Source organism: Cupressus sempervirens, chromosome 10, assembly GCF_028749045.1.
Source record: "Cupressus sempervirens isolate cs-2001-9-10 chromosome 10, ASM2874904v1, whole genome shotgun sequence".
Classification (NCBI taxonomy): Eukaryota; Viridiplantae; Streptophyta; class Pinopsida; order Cupressales; family Cupressaceae; genus Cupressus; species Cupressus sempervirens.
This window is the reverse complement of record NC_143127.1, coordinates 344,514,308-344,531,532: the sequence shown is the minus strand read 5'-3', so window position 1 is coordinate 344,531,532 and position 17,225 is coordinate 344,514,308. Positions and strand designations below refer to the sequence as shown.

The following is a 17,225-nucleotide window of genomic DNA, read 5'->3' as shown; positions in this document are numbered from 1 at the left end:
ATCTGACATAGTGGAATAGAAAAAGCTCATATCCCCTTGTCCTCATCCATATATCTCCTACCTAACTATATCTATCTTCTAATTTATCAGGAGAGGCAAACTTGCTTCTGCTTCTTCTCTCTCTTACTCTTTTTCACTTTCTCAACTTTCATGTTCTATAGTGGACTAAAAACTTCATAGTTCTCTGAAAAATTCTCTCTGAATATTATCACTGCAGACTAACAGAAAACCTTACAGCTTCTTTTGAAATTCTTTGTGTTTAGAACAACGAATGACTACTTCTTTAATAACAAACGCCTTGTGCTCGTGCATTTATTTTCCCACATGAAACAAAGTCATAAAGTTTTTGATCATTATAATACATCACAAGCTGTCAGCGGTCACTTCCTGCCATTACTTCGTATTTTTTCAAATATTCATCTCTGCAACTCTTGGGAAAAAATGCATGCATACCTCTGATCACTATGTCTTAATCCTTACAATAGAAATCTATTTCATTTTTATTTTATCACTATAGAAAATGGCGATGACTCCATCGCTTATCACTATGTGGAAAATCCTTTATCTACGACCTCCGATGGATGTTCTCGCTATAGGGTATAGCAATCAAGAACTTAAGTCTTCGAAGTGGGTTTTTATCCTTTCGCTATAAATCTTAGCAATATGCAAAAGCTCATCACTTATTGCTATGTCTTTATTACTCTAAGTGAGATCAATCATTTTTGATCTATCACTATAGAAAATAGCAATCCCTTTGAAAATCTTATTACTTTATCACTATAGAACATGGTGATCACCTCCTTCATCGTTGCTCGCTATAACACAAAATGCCTTCCTTCGGTCACCAAAAACATCAATAACTATATGATATAGCGATATCGTCCATTTCATCGCTAATCACCAAAACCCAAATCTTATTTCTTCGACATCCCACGATCGCTAAAGGTCATAGCGATATGCTTCTTTCTATCGCTCATTGCTATGTCTCTATTATGTCTTCCCTGCATAACGATGATCTTTGAAGCTAACCCTGTTGTTATCGCTATAGCATATAGCGATACTTGATGCTTCATCGTTGTAGCTATAGCGATACATGCAAAGAATAACTATCTCACAAAATTTCAAGAAAATCAGAACCAGGATCGATTGATACGGATTACGATTTGATGAGTAAGCCCTAGGAATGCAATTTGAAATAGGAGCCTTCGACTTTAGATGATAAATTGTAGTTTTTTGCAACACAAAGAAATGCAATAAGTGATTCGTTTATTTGATCACAACCATACAATCAACCTAAGCTATGTAAATGATAAGTAATTTGCAGCACTAATAGTAAATCAAAAAGATGCATAATAATCAGAGCAAATAAATGGTGGAAAATATTTATAAAATATTAAGCTCCACCAGTAACAACGGTGACAAAATAGAAACCAAATTTGGAAGTATTAAGCCAAGAGGAAAAAAACCCACAATGCAATTTATCCCGGGAAAATGTCAATTTAAGTTACCCTATACGTCACAATTATAGGTATGGGTCATTTTTTAGAAGTGTCACTTTTGATCAATATATACCTATTATTGAAACTTCTGTGGATCCCAAAAATTCTACAAAAAAAGGGTACTTAGGTCTATTTCCAAAGCTCTAATCCTCAACCTACATATAAGAGAGATACGCTTTTGTTGGTTGGGAGTGAGCTTTCCTTGGTCAAGTCCTAGGTGATAAATTAGCCTTGAAATGAAATGAGATTTAAAGCATGTAAGGAAGAAAGATAAATTGTAAATTATTCACCTTTCTTGATGAAACTCTTGTTAGGAGGGATTTTGTAATGCTTGATGTTGATGTTGAATCTTTGATGTTGAATCTTCAATGTGAATGTACGATATCTCCAAAAATACAATGGACCTTGTCACTAAGAAGTCATGGAGCCATGGATGTAGACGTTCTTTAAGGAAGAAGGAGAAATGATGAATGCAATACATGGAATGTAGATCTCCTCCCTTGATGGTAAACAATGGGTGGTAGAGCATGAGGAGGAAATGCTTCTCAATGAATCCTTGAATGCCTTGAATGCTTCAAGATGTCATCGTACTTGTTCATAGAAGTGCACAAAAGTCTTATGTGTTTGAATGAGATACTTGGTGTCTTATGAGTGAAAATGAAATTCCCAAGCTCCCTTATATACTAGTTTCGAGATTGAAAGAAAGCAAGTCAACCGAGGCATTAGAGAAACAAATTGGGGAACTCAAGAGGACACAAGACCCAAAATTCTTTTGGTCCTACCCAAGGAAGTCAGAGTCCATGTGTGTGGCGTCTCGAGGGTCGTGCAAAAAGAATTAAAAAATAAATACAATTGGAAAAAGAAAAAGAGCCACAAATAGAGTCATTCAAGCACAAATAAATCCATGAACAATATGTTCACTAAAGCAAGGGAGTTGGAGTCTTAAATGACAAATGCTTCCATTTTAAGACAGAACAATATCAAATTGCAAATTCATTACTTATCATGATATGAATCTAAAGGTTCTACAGATTGAAATATTAAATAATAATTTGAAGTGATTAAAAAATCAATGAAGTGTAGTTAAAAATTAATTCTCGTCACCTATGCTAATGAAAACTAAAGAGTCAAGCTTCTTGGAATCAAATAAAAGAAAATTGAGTAATGAAATGAGGAGCCAGATACCTTTCTATAAATGAGATAAGTCGTGTGAACATAAGTTGAAGAGTTTCCAACTGTCCACATCAAAAAAGATGTACATGTGAAGCCATGAAATACTATAGATATGAACATACTTTTACATAATAAATTGGAGTTTGATGTCTAAAATCTTTATCTCAACTAAATCTTAGTTTATCGTTTGGATGCATGTTATTTCATGGACTGTATTTGTTTAAAATGAAACTGAGTTGAATTGGTTGTTTCTCGCAGACTTATCCTTGGTCATCCTCAGACTTGTGTGCATTAATTTATGGGTAAATTGTGAGTAGATGCAATATTTAATAAGTATGTTCACCATATTTCTTTTCTTATAAATAGATTTGATTTTATTGAAAGAAAAAGAGACATTACATAAAGTAAATAAGTGATTTGAAACCAGCTTCAAGCTTACTATGACGGAATCATTATGATGATCAATCCATCCAAAAACCCTAGCAGCTAAGCTACCTTACAGACATGTTTCAAGAGTTTGTCACTATCATTAAACAGATTTACAGTTTGTGAGGCCTCATCCTGGCCCAACTTCCCACCTTACCTTCAATGAGTTGTAGTTTGAAACAAATAAGGAAACTTAGGTGGAGTTAAAGTGATCGTTCTCTTTTATGATGAAGAAAATGTAGGAGTTTAGTTTCTTATTAGAGGGGAATTTGAAAATAAATTTGTTGTTCACCCACTCTCTAGTTTTTACAGATTTTTTGGTTTAGAGATTGAATCAAGGAAGGATAGAGGGCTCTTCTCAAATCGTTCATTTGCCATAGCTTGTTGAAAGGTTGGAGCTTTTACCATGTTTTAGGGATTATGTATTGTATTATTTTCTTGTATAAAAGTTGTGTAAATCTTGTTACACATGCATATGTGTATTGTTTATTGTCCATGTTGTGTTGCTGGGTGTGGATGATTTTCTGTTGCCTTTTATTTTATTTTATTTTGACAATATGATGTTTATAGGTGTGGAAGGACATCACTCACCCTTGGGAAGGAAGCAGTGTCTTTCCCCTGAGTGCAGAGTCTCTTACCTAGAAGGAAGAGGGACAAGCATAAAAGTATGGGCTTTATGTGCCAATACAATATTTTGCATTTTGGAGGAGACAAGGGGAGAATTTTTGTGAGATATGGTATTTTTTATATGCCTTGTGAAGGGAAATTTGGTTTCTATATTAGGCTTCTCCTCACAATTTAGGCACACCTTCACCCCTTCTATTGATTCCTATGGTAACCTATTGTGTAAGCTCAAAATGGGAGTTAAATGTTGTACCCTATAATTGTTGTATTATGTGTTTGTGGTTGATTGTTACCCGGTTGGTATTGGTTATCCAAGCTTGGTGGGTGGTCTCATAGAGAACTAGGTTGGGAGGTGAGCTCTCCATGGTGACTGATGAGGGGAGTTCATATAGTCCTGTAGATTGCACAAGGAGGCTGAAATGGGGAAGAAAGGTTAAAGAATGCCATTATCTTCTTTATCTAGTGCTTAATCATCTAGTCCTATGTCATTCACTAATTGTACTAGTCCTATTGGGACAAGAAAAGAGGAAGATGAGTTGCAGAGACACGAGAACAATTTCTAAATATGTTTATTGTATTAACACGAGAGGTTGTGGAATTCATATATTGCAAAGTTATAATTTTATCCACTATGGCTCCCTCATTTAGACCCCCTGGTGATCATAATTTATGAACTACCCTCTTAGACAAAGAGTACTCCAAGTTTAATGTGTTGTTCGAAGATACAAGACATGCATGAGTAAAGACATGCTACTCTATTGTGCTAGATGTGTTGACTAATTTTAGACATTAGCCACTCATCAATCCCATTGTCACATCCCTTGCTAATTCTTATTTTGTGAAAGTCATACATTGTTCAACATGATTATAAGGATAGAAATTTCCAATTCATTCCATGGAATGCATGTGCATTCAGGCTTACAACCTTGAGCACTTTGCTCATATACAAAAGAGGGGTATAACCAAAATTGTTTCAGCCAAAATGGCTACAACCCAAAAATATGGACTAAGAAATAACATTTGCTATCCTAGAATAGTTCCATGTAAGTACAGTATATTAAATTTCTGAGGATCACTATAAATGTACTAAGTGTTGCCATAATATTTGTTATGTGTTTTCCAAATGGCAGTGACCTCTGATTTAAATTGAGAACAGGTCATGAAGAGACATGTCCCATTCATAGGACATGTCTATTCATTAGTTAGATAATTAATATGATAAAAGTTTAATCATTGTTATATATATATATATATATATATATATATATATATATATATATATATATATATATATATATATATATATATATATATATATATATATATTTCTCACATAAAAATAACCTTGTATATAAATTTTATCTCACATATAATTTATATATAGGTTTATTCAAAAAAAGCTACCAAACATCAACACTCCCTCTTAGCTCGGGAGGATAACACATGTATCACCTTAAGCTAATATCAAGTTAGCAAGATTAAGGATGTCTTTGATCAGAAGATATCTATCATTTTGATATCACGAGCACTGGCCTTTAGAATATATGATATTCATGAAAATTCTGAGTAATGGTCTCTAGAGTATCAACACTTGATACTCACCATGTACTCAATAAGGTAATGGTCTGCATAATATCAACATATGATATTCACCATTTTAGTATCACATTTGAGTGTTGGTCTACAAAATATCAATATATGATATTCACCAAATGCTCTTTGAATAATGGTCTCCAAAATGTTGGCATGCAATATATTCACCAAGTACTATGAGTAATGGTCTTCCAGAATATCAAGTTGCATAACACTCACCATGTACTCAAAAAATATTTATAAGGTATGTGCGCACACATTCTCATAATGCTTACCATATAAACATTCACCATACAAAGTATAATCTATCATGATATGCATAGACATTGTAAGATATCCATCATAATAGAAAATTAAGTTACTGTAAGATCGCCACCTTTCAATAACTTCTGCAAATACAAGTGACAGCATTTGGAAATCATCACTTCCTCACAATGTACACAGAGGGTAGGCCCATTAAAATCACATAGTCATGAGGTATATTCATGAAGCACAGTTCTCTTGACTGCTACAATTGATCACTGGAGAATCCATCTCAACACGGTTCACTCCCTCTAAACCAATATGACTGAGATCATCGAAAGTTGACTTGAATCATCTTCTCTATCTACTCCTTTAGACGAATGTGTCAAACTCCCTCTGATTCTGAAATCAATCTCCCTTTTCCTGCAATAACATCCTCTGAGGAATAGATCAAGAAAAAAAGCTCTTACAGTACATATTAAAATACAAGTAATGAGTAAATAAATGTAATACACAATAATATCATAAACTACCACCACATGCGTCAATATTTAATCTTGCTTACCATTTGATTCATAATATCAAGTTATTAAATAACGTTCTTTGAAGAATATTATTATCATGAATATATATATATATATATATATATATATATATATATATATATTTGTAAATGAATGGAATTTTTTTGGCAAGGTCTCTGCTCTGCGAAAATGAGGAATTGTGCGAAAAAATCAGTTCTCTCAAGAAAACCAGAATTTAATAAAAACTATTATCACCACTCACGGGCGAACAATATCGGGCACTATAACTACCCTACGCTGGCATCGAAACCTCAACTAGAAAAAAAGTAGCGATATCCAATGCTCTCAAAATGAATATAGCATTGATGCACTAGCAACAGAGCCAGAATAAAGATGATGCACCAAACCAGCAACAAAGACAAATATATTCAAAACCCTAGTTTGGCTTCATGAAATTCATAACTCAGCCATCACCATTAACCAACCAAATACCAAAGATCGAAACAAAGGCAAATGGCAAAGGGTAACAAATCATAGGATCAAGAGACAAGGCTCTTCCCTACTCACTTTGAACCCAAGCATTAACAAAGAAGCAATAGAAGTGCATCTGAAGATTCAAGAATCTTTTCTTAGCCAGACCAAGTACACTAAAACGGGAGAAAACTAGGCAAAAAATGCCCTGACAGGAGGCACCCGCAAATCTTGTTTGACCCCTTGTATGGCTCCACAACTTGCGAAGGTTTTGGAGGCAAATAATGCTCCAACAGGAAGTCTGAAGCCTAATCCCACTTAGCCTGAAGATCTAACTAAAAGGTTGAATAAATTACCAACTAGCTTTGCCAAGCCCTTAGTTTACATCCCTCTGCATAAGAAAAAACAAATAATCTTAAGCAAGCAAGTTGAATCTAGAAACTATCATCTAAAAGAAATAAACCCTAATGACACTATCATTATTAGCAATGAAATTAGTGAGACAAAATGGCAGGAGTTCTCTAATCTAGGAGCATACACGATCTAGAATGGATCGGAAAAATATAAAGCTAAACTAGTAAGGAATCTAGCAAAGATCTACGGCGCCAGGTAAGTATCATCGCCTCTTTTGATAATTCATTCCTTGTATATTCAATGTCAAAATCATAGATGCAGGAATGAATTGATAGGAATATCTAATTGTTTTTATAAAGGATACCCAGTTAAATTCATAGCATAGGTGCCAAATTTTAATGATAGCAGCAATAAGAAAACATTAGTAGCGCAATGGTTAGAATGCATAAATTTTCCTCTAGAATTAAATGATATTGACATCATTAAAATGATAGGGCATTCTCTAGGAAATCTTATAGGTATTGAAAGAAACTTCAAAAACTCTAGTAAGATAAGATTCTTAATTAATACAGAGTTAGATCAAACTGAATTGAAATCGAAAAAAATCATAACTAACAAATCAATTTACAATTTAACATTCACACATTACAAAGGAGAAATAAATGGAGTAATTGGAGAAAACTTCAGAATGGATAACACCAAGAACAATCTGAAAGAATTCCTAAAGAACATTAGTAAAGCAAGAAGAAAGGAAACCAAATTAACAAAGAATGTCCAAATATTCAAGCAAAGGGGGTCAAAGAAATAGAGCAAGAAGAACAAAGGATAAATACAAGGAAAACAAAGGATCCAGAAAGTGAACTCAAGAAAATTATAGACAACCTACTTGCATTAGCAAAATTCAAAAAATGTGAAGACTACAGAAAAGAAGAGGAAAATCTAGAAAAATGGAACTCAATATGAAAAAATTGAATATGCTGACTCATGAGCTCTTGCTCCTTCACAATGATTTAGAAGATCAAATTATACTAGCAGAATGTAATCACACAAAGCACAAAGGAAAGACTAATAAGAACCTAGATACAAAAAAGATCACAAAAGAAGTAAGAGAAATAGAAATTAAAGAGACAGAAGGAGAGATAAATAAGGAACAGAGTATACCAGAAAGCAACTTGGATCTAGAAGTAGAAAAGAGCAATAGTGGGGAATCAAATAGACACATGACAAAGGGAAGGAGTCTAACAGACACAAAAAAGGAAAATATAGAGAACCAAAATAGATCTCAAACATTCTGACAGCAGATTCAAGTCAATGGAGCAATGTGACCGTCAAGATAAAAGCAAAGAAAAAGAGCTACAAATTCTAACAAACAACAGCTAATGAAAAGAATATATTTGATCTGAACGAGGAAAAGGATAATAGTAAGGAAAAAGAACTAACTAAGGAACCCTGGATACCATTGGAGATAGAAACTATCATTAGAGAAGCAGAATTAATAGATAGCCAATTATGTATTCAAAAAGATCAGGATAATCAGCGAGGGAGCAACCAAATTTGAGAAGAATTTGGAATTATGGAAGAAAGGATCCATATGCATGAAGAAGAAGAAAACTTAGGCAATGGTGATGAAGGTAAGAACATAGAGGAAGAAGAAACTTCATTAAAAAATCAGATGATTAGAGAGTTACTAAGAAAAGAACAAAGAATAGAGGAATCAGATGTCCCAGTTAAAACCATAGAGCAGACAAAGTTGGAAAATCTAGGAATATCTATCAATCAGGAAGGTCTAAAAACACCAAATTGTGGAAAACAAAAACCTAAAAGAGGAAGGAAATCACTAAAAGAACTAAGGAAGGCAACAAGACAAGTAAAGGGGCAAACAAAGATAAGTGAAATCCTACAAGCAGGAAAGGGGAAGATTCTTCCCAAGGACCGATGAGAATAACAACCTAGAATGCTAGGGGTCTAAATGCCCCTACCAACAAACTCTTGCTAAAGGGTAATCTCACATTATTTGAATCAAAAGTCATATTAATTCACGAAATAAAACTAAAAAAGAAGGAAACAAGTTGGGACTGAAGTTAGATCCATGGAACTCAGAACTTAAAGAGTAAAATGGAGCTTGAGGAGGATTGGGAATAATTTGGAATCCTCGAAAGATAGATTTAAAGATAATATCTACAAATACTAATTGGATGGGATGCAAAGCTTCAAGCTTAAGAAATAACCTTCAGAGTATATTGATAAATGGATATGGGCCTAACCAAACAGCAAATAAAATGGCAGTATGGAATGAGATCAACACCTTTATAGTAAATCAACAGAATGAAAATTTTATCAGTGGAGGAGATTTCAATGCAACAATAAAAAGAGGAGAAAAATAAGGGGGTCTTCAAACAACCTCACAAGCGACAATAGACTTCAGAGAATGGGTAGAAAAAAATTCATTAATAGATATTCCAACCAAGAATGAAATCTTCACTTGGAATAATAGAAGGGAGGACTTCAGCTACATAGCAGAGAGGTTGGACATATTCTTCTTTAAAGGAGATCTAACTAGCATAGACATGAAAATCAAGGCAGAGATTCTACCACTAGCAGGTTCGGATCACTTTCCTGTAAAACTAGATATCATTAAACCATCCAAACCTATGAGAAACCCGTTTAAAAGCAAAAAAAATATGGTTCCTAGATAAAAATTTCATGAAAATTATTAAAAATTGGTGGCAAGAAGGACAAGTCCAAGGATTAAAAATATATTGCTTTGTGTCTAAATTAAAAATGGTCAAAGAAAAAAATTTAAAATGGAACAAATTATAATTTTAAAAAATATATTTAAAGAAAAACTTGATATAGAAGAAAAACTGGATAAACTAAATCAAGAAGTCATAAAATACAGAATGAACAATGAGAAATATATACGAGAAAAAGAATTACTATCTAAACAAGAAGATATTCTTGCAAAAGAAGAAGTGTTCTGGAAACAAAAATCTAGGGAGAAATGTTTGGCAGAAAGAGACCGAAATACAAATTATTTCAATTCCAGCATCATTCAACACAGAGCAATAAATAAAATTTCGAATATTAAAAATAAAAAGGGAAATATGGAAGATAATCCAGCGAAAATTGCAGAAATTTTTATAGATTATTTTTAAAATATCCTAAATAACTATGAATCCTCAAATCGAGTAGCTCAAGAGGAGATGCTGAAAGCAATCCGCAAAATTATTGCAGAAGAAGATAATAAATCTCTCAACAAAACCTTCTCACTCAATGAAATCAAAACAACTCTTTTTAATATTAATTTTGACAAATCACCAAGACCGGATGAATTCTAGGCATTCTCTTTTTTTAAATGCTAGGAAATTATAGGGGAAGACTTATGGACAGCAATCGAAGCAACTAGAAATAGAGGATCATTACTAACAGAAATTAATCACAAATTCCTAACTTTAATTCCAAAAAAAAGCAATGCTGAGGAACGAGGAGATTTCAGACCAATAGCTTTCTGCAATACAATCTATAAAATATTATCTAGAGCTTTAGCAAACCACTTAAAAGGTTTTCTCCCCAAACATATATCGGAAGAGAAAATAGGGTTTGTCCCCAGAAGATCCACTCTAGATGGCATTTCAATTATCCAAGAAACTATTCATTCAACATCAAAGAATAAGGAGGCATGCATTTTGATGAAACTAGAGATACAAAAAGCATACGATACAGTAGATTGGAGATTCCTATGCAAAGCACTGAAAGCATTCGGATTTTCACATCAATAGATTAACATCATATATCAATGTATCTCAACTCCAAAAATATCATTGTTAATCAATGGTATACCAAAAGGTTTCTTCAGTATTTCAAGGGGGATTCAACAAGGTGACACTATTTCACCTTTCTTCTTCATTATTATGGCAAAAACATTGGGAGAACTATCAAAATAGCTCAAACAGAGGAAAATATTAAAGGAATTAAGGTCATAGAGAATATTGCTAATACCACTCATCAACAGTTTGGAGATGACACTTGGTAAAAGTACAAAGCTATGGCTATGTCACCTTTTAGGCTAACTTATCAGAACAACTGAATTTGAGTATTTCTTTCTAAAATTCAATTTTGTTCAAACAGATGATCTAAATAAATTAATTCTAGCTAAGTTATATATGGTCTCACACTTTTCCAATTGAAAATGTTTATTAAATACATTTTTTATACTAGTTTGTATCCAATTACTAAAGAAATAACATAATTTCAAAAAAGTGACGTTTCAATAACTCTTACAATTTTTTATGATATTTTTTTAATAACATATAAACACCATTTTATAGAGCTCGAAGTCAAGAATATTCTCACATAGATTTTATAGTATTTTAATTACATATATTATATTATTATTAAAAAATACTGCAAGCATGTATTTTGACATTCAAAAATATGTCAGTTTTGAGAAACAAAAAATAATAAATCATATCATAAAAATTTAAAAATTATATGGCATTCTAGAGGAGAGAGTTCTCTTCTAGAATGTATAATTTTTCTCCTAGTTAGAGTAGATTTGTTTTGAAAAATATGGTGGGAGATGAAAACTATCGATTTTAGGTGAGTTGAAATTTGAATCATTATAAAAGAGAAAATATAGGTCTAAAGCCAATTTTTATTTTTGATTGTTCTAAGCTATATATGTTACCTATAACATAGTCTAAGATCAAAGGGAAATAAGCTTAATTCCATATAGTTTTGTGGTGGGAACAAGACCCCTAATTTTTAGCATTTTTCAATACCTAAAAAATTATATATAAAAATTACAAAAATATATCAATTCTTATTCTAAATAATTATTAAAAATTATAATCCTAAACTTCATCCATTTCTACACATTTCAATAGTTTACTTCATTTTGAAATTCAAAATAATAGTACTACTTTTATGTCTTTGAAGGTGAACTGTTATACTTTTGTTAGCCTTTTCCTTTACAAAAAGGTGACACATGTTTGTGCTTTTACCACATCAACTACCCTAGCTGGAATAAGCTCTAAAAAGAAGTAGAAAACTTTAAAAAAATCATTAAAAATTACACAAAAGCCTCAAGACAAAAATTTAATGCAAAAAAATCAGAAATCTTCTTCCTCAATACACCACTAGAAAGGGAAGATTATATCTGTAATGAATTAGGGTATAAGAAAGGAACCTTTCCATGCAAGTACTTATGAATATATCTAGAAAAAGGAGCTAAAAAGACTCAAGGCGGAGAGAAAATCCTAGAAAGAATAGATAGTCATATAGAAGCATGGAAAGGAAAATGGTTAACCAAAGTTGGGAGAACTACTAAATTCAAAGTGGTTCTTTCAACATTATCCACTTACCATTTATCATGTCTTAAATTGCTACGAATAGCAATAAAAAATAGAAACAAAAACGAGAAACTTATTCTAGAAAGGTACAGAGGATAAAACGAAGGCAGCTCTAATTCGAAAAAACAAGATTTGTAGGCCTAAAGAAACAGGGAGATTAGGAGTAAAAAACGTAGAGTGGCAGGAATGAAATGTTACGAGCCAAACAAGTCTAGAGGATGTATCAAGAAAGAGACAACAAATGGGCCACAATAATGTATAGCAAATATCTGAATGCAGTAGACTACACATCTCTTATGAGAAATAGGAACCCTCCTAAAAGATCAGTAGCTTGGAATTTCATGCTAAAGTGTCACCCATTGATTTCAAATTTTATAACTTGGGATATAGGTAGAGGTGATAAAGCCCTTTTCTAGGGAGACTCTTGGAATGGTCACCCCCTCAGATCAATCAGATATCTCTATTAATTCTATAAATCTACAACTTCAGAATGGGGAACTAATGTAGCAGATTATATCCAAAATGATCCTTCTAATGAAGAAGCTCCATGGAGATGGAAATCCCTAGAGAATGTGAGTCTATTACTGAAAGAGATTTCAGATAGGTGTCCCCTTGATTAAGCCTTTCAACTCCAAGGTTCCTCAAAGTGGTGACGTTTGTCACCATTCTGAAAATTTTTACTCCATCATACCCTTGGTAGTCAAGGAGCTCTGGAATGGTAACATGTGTCACTGTTCCAAGAGCTCGTCTTTTAGTAGGCTCCAGGTCCTTAACGTGTCTCGAGATGGTGACATGAGTCACCACTTCAGGCACTTATCTCTAATGCTTCCTTGCGGGTTTTAGGTGCCCCGAAATGGTGACACGTATCACTGTTCCACGTGCTTTCGAGTGTCATATAGCTTCCCATTTAGTCTCAGACTTGTAGGTTCAATATTTTTTTCAACAATACTCATGAGACATCAGTAAAAATGTGAACTGGATTTATTAAATTTGGATTAAAATTAAAGGGTTATATTTCTAACACTAACGCTAATATTTCAGTTTAGCTTTGTGATGAATGAATTACAGGGAAACAAAGATAGCAGGACAATTGGCAGGAATAAATATTTGGTAGAAATTAAAAAGAAAAATTCAATTTTTGTCCTCAAGTTCAAGCTTAAGATGGTATGCCATCGATATAATTTGTAAAAAGAGGAATGCCTCCTTAAAGTCCCTTTTAGGGCATCTATAATATATGCAAGACTTTGGTCTTGGGCTAAAATGGAGGTTTTTTTAGCCCCATTCTTTTCTCCAATGCCTACAGTTGAACAAGGAAAAACTTTTGTAAATTATTTTTGATAATATAATATACAGACATTTGCCTTTTACCGATATATATATATATCAACCATTTATTTTATAATAAACTTTAATAGTCTATTGTAAAACTTAAATAATATATTTCATCATAATGTAAAAGAAAAAATTCATCTCCTTCGCTCTTCTTATACCTATGACCTAATTAATTTCCAAATCCTTTGCTTGGCAAGAGAAAGGGATCAAAATCCTACAGCAATGGACTGCTTAACTCAAGATTGGACATCTCAAGTGGTTCTTATCCAACTCATTTGGACTCATTTAATTCATCAACCAGGGACGTAAACTTGAAATGGTGTTCGCAAAGTATATGCTTCAAACTTATCTCAACTTAAGAACTACTCTACGAAGATTCAAGTGCTTAAACTACAAGAAATTTATGCTAAAGATGAGAACCAAATCTATTTTAATAAAGCATGAAAACACAGCTGAGAATTACTTCAACTGCCTATGCTTAAGGAACAGTCCACTAAATCTGTTAGCAATGGCTGCAAGAACAACAGAGTCTACTTGGGTTCTACGAACTGAATATAAATCCTATGCTAACTAATTAGTTCACTCCTTGTGTGGGCTCCCACAGAGAAGTGAAGTATAATAACTCAAGGATGAAAACCTGAAATGATCTTTTTATTCATAACAGTAAAACGTACATACTGATGAACAGCAGGACTATATTTAGTACTAAAAAACTCAGCAACTTCTTCTTTCTATTGAAAAATGACTGACTAAAACCTAGCACTTCTAGAACGTAGACTTCCAGCTATTTAAAACACAAACTAGGAATAGAATTCCTAAATTCAAGTCCCATCAACTACCGAAACAAATGAGGGCATTGATTATTACAATATGCACATTAATTCTGGCACCAAATAGAACAGTAATTTGGGAGCTTATGACACCTTAATTTCCTCCGCTCAAGGCTGGTCTATTAACGCATGCAACCGCTTTGACTCCCGCTTGGTTGACTTGGCTTTGCTTTTATATCTGCAAAATATTAACACCTCCAAAATAATAACAAACATCAAGACTTATTCAAAACATGTTATCTAAATTAGTTTACCCTATGTCACATTGCATTTGTCTGAAATCATCATAAACATCATGTTCCTGAACATCAAAGTCTTTAGAAAGTTTGAAAATTAAACTGAAAATGAAATGACAAAATAGACCATATTCTGGTCTCATCATTCCCCCCAACTAAAACTTTGACTTGTCCTCAAGAAAACATGAAATTTTTCACCCTCGCAGCCATCCTGAAATCTGAGGCAACACTTTATCCTTTACCCCCTATAGCAATGTTCCAATAAAAACCTTTACTCTCCCTATACCTTTCCCATCTGCAGAGCTCTTCTGACATATCAAATTTCTCTAAATCTTGTTGATTAGCAAGCAATGGGGACAACAACAGTGGAGGCTGAAAAGTTTACAGAATCCAATCATTTTTCCTTTCTTCCCCCAACTTGATATACTAGGGTGCTCGCCGAGTGGCCATGATAAAATTCAGCGGAGAATGAGGTTCCCTCTTCTGCAAGTCTTCACTCAACCCTATCAAACACCACTGATTTTCCTGCTTTGCTACAAGAAGATCTATTTCTACCATAGCTTTATAGTCTTGATAGATTGTTTCCCTTAAAGGAGGAATAATCCGAATTTTGGGTTTTGAGTAAGCAATTTTCAACCATTCATAGTACAGCGTTTTGGCATCCTTGGCCTCAGGCCTAAGAAAAAGTGGCATCTCATACTCTAATTCCCTATATTGATGGGCTTGGTTTTCCTTGCTAATTTCATTTTGAATCCAAGACATCAATGCCCTGAGTTGAATATCACCCACATAAGGCATAGGGTTCCAATCTTTGTTATCAATGACTACTAAATTATGTAAAAAGAGTTCACAAAGAAAATTTCTAATGGCTACAAGTGCAGCATGAAAAGCTTGGAAGAATTCATGAGGGGTATTCAATGTTAAACTTTTACCCTGCATTACACAGGTCATCTGGTAATTGACAAATTGTTCCTTCAAAAAGAGAGCATGAACAAGAGAAGGAGAGCGACAAGACATTAATTCAAGAATCATGGCAGTGACTTTTGTCAGTTTACCACTTAATTTTTCAATCTCCTCATCCTCAGTCAATTTTTGAGTTTGATTGAAGATGGTTTTTTCTAGGCTCTCTCTCTATTTTCCATTCTTCCCTCTCCTGAATTAATTGGCTAGATAACTGTGAAATCATGCTTAACAATGAAACAATAGAACCAGGACGAAAAGTAACATGTGTCTCAGGTGAAGGATCAATAGGATTAGTTTGTTGGGTTTTGGATGCTAGAGCATCAAGTCCTTTAGAAAGAATCTATTCAGCAACAATATGAACTACATCAAAATTTATTCCAACATCTTCATGAAATTTTTCTCTTTGAGGTGGAGGAGAATCTGAAACTCCAACAAATACACTGTCGTCATTGTCTAAATCTATGGAAATGATAGGTGGCTGGACAGAGGATGTTCCTGCTGCTACAGGTACACGTTTTGTACTTTCACCCTCTTCAATGATGATCTTATCTTTGTCAGAAGAAAAGGATTGCTCTTTTTCACTAACTACATTTTCGGAAACAAGGGATTGAAAAGACACACCCTCATCGGGTTTTACAGTCGATTGGCTCCTTCGAGTTTTACGCCTAAAGGATACTTATGTTGCCTTTGATGATGTAGGAGGTTTTGGAGATGTTTCTTGTACATTCCCCCTTTTCTTCTTATAAACCCTAGGAACTGTAGGAGAGCCAGTATTTAGGGAAATTTTAACTTTCCTTTTACCCTTATCAGATGTTGGTACCGACCCAGAGGTAGAAGCTACGGGGAAATTGAGGTTCTTTGTGACCTCTTGGGTCTGGTTGAGGAAGAACTAGGGTTTATAGGGTTTCCTTAAGGTTCTCTTTCCTATTCAACTTGCTTTGCAGGTTGCCTAATAGGGTTTTGCACTTTGTTTCCAACAAAATCATCCCAAGATATCCCAAGTTGTTCCCTAAGGGCTTTTTCTATGATGAGCTTAATAAAACAATGATGTGAAACATCCTTTGGGGTTCCTTTTTGTACTGCAGCGACTCTTTTTAACAAAATATGATACATAAAATGAGGAACATTCAAACTGAAGTCATCATGTCTTAGGCAGCTCAAAAATTTGAAATGTGTGGCATGCATATATGAATGTCTCCCCTCACAAGTAAAATATCTCACAATAAAAGTAGCACAGATGTGTGGATTGTACCTCGTTTCCAGTCTATTTGAAGTCGTGGGTCCATATGCATTGTAAATTGGGCTTTGGCCGAAACTGCGTCTAATGCATCCGAAAATTGTTCTCCTTCCAACGGCAATTCCATTATATCTTCTGCAATTTCAGGTAAAAACGAAACCCTTACTCCTCTAACTGTAGAAAAACCATCCCTCAATGTTCCCAAGAATTGTAAGGCAAGCTCCTCATTCCATGCAAACAGTTTGAACATGAAATTCATCCACCCCCTGGCTTGAAATATAGGTAGGCAAACTGGGTCTCCCAACAATGTTGTATGGTCAGCTGGTTCTCTTCTTAACAAACCACCCCCCATTGTTCCTCCGGAGTGGT

General features: G+C 33.9%; 1 protein-coding gene across 2 annotated transcripts in view; it reads right to left on the bottom strand.

Moving 5' to 3' along the window:
• Positions 1–17,225, bottom strand: part of LOC149533995 (MADS-box transcription factor 23-like) — a 156,714-nt gene that overhangs the window by 38,357 nt on the left and 101,132 nt on the right. The window contains exon 6 of one of the 2 annotated variants that reach the window (XM_089805452.1): positions 2,685–2,734. The exons of the other annotated variant lie outside the window; for it this stretch is intronic. Within the exon in view, the coding sequence (XP_089661578.1) occupies positions 2,685–2,734 (50 nt within the window). The remainder of the gene's footprint in view (positions 1–2,684; positions 2,735–17,225) is intronic. 2 annotated transcript variants of the gene reach the window in all.